General features: G+C 50.0%; 2 protein-coding genes across 7 annotated transcripts in view; both read right to left on the reverse strand.

Annotated features, from left to right (window-relative positions):
* Nucleotides 1–2,487, reverse strand: part of TMOD4 (tropomodulin 4 (muscle)) — a 5,878-nt gene extending 3,391 nt beyond the window's left edge. The window contains exons 1-4 of one of the 2 annotated variants that reach the window (XM_011937844.1): nt 2,340–2,487; nt 1,161–1,325; nt 799–955; nt 359–475 (exon numbers count right to left, since the gene is read on the reverse strand). In XM_011937844.1, the coding sequence (XP_011793234.1) occupies nt 359–475; nt 799–955; nt 1,161–1,283 (397 nt within the window). In that variant the 5' untranslated portion in view covers nt 1,284–1,325; nt 2,340–2,487. The remainder of the gene's footprint in view (nt 1–358; nt 476–798; nt 956–1,160; nt 1,326–2,339) is intronic. The other variant, XM_011937845.1, reaches the window with a different exon arrangement.
* Nucleotides 2,488–2,715: 228 nt separating this feature from the next.
* Nucleotides 2,716–4,466, reverse strand: part of VPS72 (vacuolar protein sorting 72 homolog (S. cerevisiae)) — a 32,544-nt gene continuing 30,793 nt past the window's right edge. The window contains exon 6 of one of the 5 annotated variants that reach the window (XM_011937850.1): nt 2,716–3,322. In XM_011937850.1, coding sequence (XP_011793240.1) covers nt 3,202–3,322 — 121 coding nt within the window. In that variant the 3' untranslated portion in view covers nt 2,716–3,201. Of the gene's footprint in view, nt 3,488–4,466 lie in introns of all 5 variants that reach the window. The other 4 variants (XM_011937849.1, XM_011937847.1, XM_011937851.1 and 1 more) reach the window with 4 other exon arrangements.

Below are 4,466 nucleotides of genomic sequence, written 5' to 3' on the forward strand. Positions count from 1 at the left end.
AAAAAAAAAAAAGAGACGGGGTTTCACTGTGTTGCCCAGGTTGGTCTTGAACTCCCGAGCTCAGGCAATCTGCCCACCTCGTCCTCCCAAGTGCTGAGGTTACAGGTGTGAGCCACCGTGCCCAGCCCAATGGTTCCACTTTTATTTGCTTTTACAATCCCTGTAAAATTGCTCTTGAGGTGTTATTAAATTTAAAAATGAATAAATATATAAACAAAGAAGAAAAGCTTGAAACTACTGCTTGAGGCTTTCTTAGACATCCACATTCTGGTTGAGGGCCTTCCTCACTAATCCCATGTCATGACTAGGATCCACCTGCCCCTGATCCTCTCACTCTCAACTTCCCACAGCTACCCACCTGCGATGTCACACATTTCAGCATCTGTGGCATGTGCCAGTGCCTCCTCCAGCTCAGGCTCCAGGGTGATCTGCTCCTCTGCTGGAATTTCCCTCTTGGGCTGAATATAGGGTTTCCCTGATGGGGAGATGAAGGATGGTTCAGGTAGAGGTAATTTCTCCCAAGATCCTGGCCTCCAGGTTTCTTTCCTTCTCCGGGAGGTAGAATGCTGGGTCACGAGGGGACACTGGAAAGCCTGAATGCTCTACAAGCTCAGGACTCCTAGTCCCCTGATCTCTCAAGAACTGAAGAGTGCAAGCTGGCATTTAAGTGTCAGGGCATCTGAGTCCCTAGGCAACTAGGAGCTGGAAGGTGAGAGGAAAGCTGGAGCGGGGGACAAGTGAGAGACAGCATAGCCACTTGGGTTCTATGAGGAGGCATGGATGTCAGGGTCCCCATACCCTTCTTCTCGCCTGTGAAGGGCACCAAGTCATCACGCTCTTTGACTTCTAGTGCCTGCTGCTCCAAGTACTGCAAAAGGGCCTCTCGGTCCAGTGGCCCCGTTGGGCTCTTCTTTGTCTGGTCACGTTGTCTCAGTCCAGCTGGCAGGAGCATGTTCTTAGGGATGAGTTTTGGGGAGCAAGTCAGACCTCCCCTCTGACCTAGGTACTGCTAGGGCTCCCTAAAACATCTCCAGACACCTTTCCCCTGGCCTTCTTAGGCCCCTAGGTCCTGTAGCAAACCCTATTCTCAGCCACCCAGAGCCCAACCCCATTCCCAAATGCCTGGGACTGCCCCTGGTTCCCTGTGCTGGAGCCCCTACCTCAGGGTCCATCTCCTGTAGCTCGCAGTCCAGCTGCTCTAGCTCCTCGGGGCTCAAGGTCCTTAGGATCTCATCTTCATCTATGTCTCTGTATTTCTCCAGTTCCTTCTGATATGATGACATGGTCGCCCCCACCCCCTCCCCACTGTGTGGCACTCACAGAGCCTGGGGAACATGGAACAAAAGGATGGACAATGGTAAGATGGACAGGGGCACAGCAGGGACACAAAGAGACCAGCCAGGGGGCAGAACATTGAATTGAATTTCTTGGAGATTAGAAATCTAGTTGAAGATGGGAAGTTGGGGAAGATTAGGTTGTTTAGAGTTAGAACTAGAGTCTCCGTTCTGCTTCCCCAGCTTCCAGCCACCCTGGATGAGGATCCCAGACATCTAAGCTGGGTTTGTCTTCCCATGGTATGACAGAGAAATCCTGGCAGCACCCCTCCCCTATAACCTCACTTGTCAGTGCCTTTGCCCTAACACAGCTGCTGGAAGCCCTGCCAACACAGCTGGTCCCATGCCCAGTTCCTATTGAAAGGGGGCGAGGGGTGGGGGAATAGAGAGTTTCAGGGAAATTTCTCTCCTCCTCATAATCCAGGCTTTTTCCTAAACTGGATTTAAAAAAGCAAGGAAAATGGGGTGTAAAGGGAAGAGACAGTCTCTTACCCCATCCTCATTTCCCTTTTATTGTGGGGCATCAAGATTTCATTTTCTGTGTTTGCTAAAATTTTAAATCTTCAGGGAAAACAAGGGCTCGGAGCTGTTGGGGGACTTCCAGGTTGGGGGAAGGGTAGTAAGGCCTCTGGAGAAAGGACTGAGTCCCCATAATCTGTCCCTTGCTTTGGGCAGGAAGGTGACACTAGACCAATTGGTGTAAATGGAGTAAAGTTTCTTTAAAAACAGTGGGAATATTAAACTCACACAATTTTGTACAACATAAGATACACACAAGGAGCTATACATACACACCATGCTGAATATGAAAGATCCAGAAAGTATGTGAGACACTCACATCGACAATGTAAACTATACACAGTTAAGGGGTAGGACGGCACAATGGCAAAAATATACAGAGTAAGAGATGGGGACACACTCCACATCATTCCACATGGGGGCCACTCTTCTCCCCCCACCTCCCACCGGGCTCTCATCCATAAGCCCCCTGTCTCCCCCACCTACCAGTCCTGGTGGCCACCTCCCTTCTCACCTCCCCTGTGTCAGTAGGTCTGTCTGTTCTACTAGAGCACCGTCCCAGCAGCAGGAGGAGCCCAGTGCCGGGGGAGAGGGTGGGGGAACAGTGAGCTCAGCATTTTATTATTTTAGCTCTGGCCAGGTGGGGGGTAGTGGGAGATCACATATACACAGCCCCCATACCCTGCCCAGCCCTGAGAGCCTCTAGTGGTCATTAACAGCCATGGCATCTCCTCCACTTCGCCTCATACAAGCCCCAGTCCGAGACATCGGAGTTCGACTAGAATCAGCCAGTTCCTTCTCATTTGGTGCCTGTTGTATTCAAAACAGTGAGTGTAAAGTGATATGAAGGTCAATATAAGGATGTGTTTTGGTGTGCAATTTTCAGATGTTTATAATTTAGCTGGAGGAATGAATACAATTTAGAAAGGACAGCTCATAATAAATGCTATCAAATAAAGACCCAAATATATTCAGGTATTCATAAATACTTCTTGCTCCCAAACCTAGACTGGACACCAGACAAAAGGGATCTTTCTATTTTATTAGATTAAAAAACACAATGAAACCTGTAAGAACTAGGGGAAAAGGAGAAAGAAATAGAGAAAAGATAGGGCAAAGATCAGAGGTGACGAAGGGGAGAAGCAGGGTGAGGAGATGGAACAGCAAGAGCCCCAATCAGGGCAGGAAAGAAGTTTCTGAGGACTAGACGTCTCTTCATTTAATGACAATTTTCTGGCGCAAGGCTCGGGGCCCAGAGCCAGGGAGGGGCTCAGGCGGTGGCGGGCCGGGGCCCAGGGCTGAGGCAGTGGGCGGCAGTCCATGGGCAGTAATGTATTTCTTATAGGCCTCACGAATGATCTTGAAGGCTCGAGCAGTGGCGTAGGGTATGTCTGTAACAGGGTCCCGGTATAGGGCTGGACGATGGGTCACTGGACAGACCTCCCGAACAGGGACTTTTGGAGGCCGCCCTTGGGGGAACCATTCCTCGAAAGTTGCATCATCACTAAAAGTGATGAAGGTACGTGAGCAGCGAGCAGGGGCATTGACGGGTCCCGTCCCAGCGTGAGGAGTCAATGCAGACGCTGAGGGAGCAGGATCAAGCCTGAAGACAAAAGACAAAAAAACACAAAGAGCTGAGGAGAGAAGATAACAGATATAGAAAGAAGGAAATCAGGCTGGGTACAGTGGCTCACGCCTGTAATCCCAGCACTTTGGGAGGCCAAGGCAGGCAGACGACGAGGTCAGGAGTTCGAGACCAGCCTGGCCAACATGGTGAAACCCCGTCTCTACTAAAAATACAAAAATTAGCCGGGCATGGTGCCAGGCGCCTATAATCCCAGCTACTCAGGATGTTGAGGCAGGAGAATTGCTTGAAGCCAGGAGGCAGAGGATGCAGTGACCTGAGATCGTGCCATTACACTCCAGCCTGGGTGACAGAGGGAGACTCCATCTCAAAAAAAAAAAAGAAAGAAGAAAAGAAAGAAGGAAACCAGAGATGAGGAAAGAGAAAAAGGAGGCAGGGTGTTGGGAACATTCTGAGGAACCTACTAAGTGATTGATGGGAAAAAAAGCTAGGCTAGAAGGAAAAACAGGAAAGAGAAGAGAGAAGCTAAAAGAAAAAGGAATAAGAAAGAAATTAAGCTGGGCTGGATGCGGTGGCTCACACCTATAATCCCAGCATTTTAGGAAGATGCGGCAGGAGGATTACTTTAACCCAGGAGTCTGGGCAACACAGCGAAACCCTGTCTCTACAAAAAATACAAAAATTAGTGTGTGTGGCTGTACTCCCAGCTACCTGGGAGGCTAAGGTGGGAGGACTGCTTCAGCACAGGAGGTGGCGGTTGCAGTGAGCCAAGCCTGTACCACTGCATTCCAGCCTGGTCGACAGAGCGACACCCTGCCTCAAAAAAAAAAAAAGAGAAAATGAGCTGAAGGGAGTTAGGAATCTGAAAGACATCTCCAAGTGCTAAGGAGAGCTGTGTGAGACAAGCAAGCAAAATGGGGCTAAGAGGCCGGTCGCGGTGGCTCAAGCCTGTAATCCCAGCACTTTGGGAGGCCGAGACAGGTGGATCGCGAGGTCAGGAGATCGAGACCATCCTGGCTAACACGGCG

Source organism: Colobus angolensis, unplaced genomic scaffold, assembly GCF_000951035.1.
Source record: "Colobus angolensis palliatus isolate OR3802 unplaced genomic scaffold, Cang.pa_1.0 Scaffold169, whole genome shotgun sequence".
In the NCBI taxonomy this organism is placed as follows: Eukaryota; Metazoa; Chordata; class Mammalia; order Primates; family Cercopithecidae; genus Colobus; species Colobus angolensis.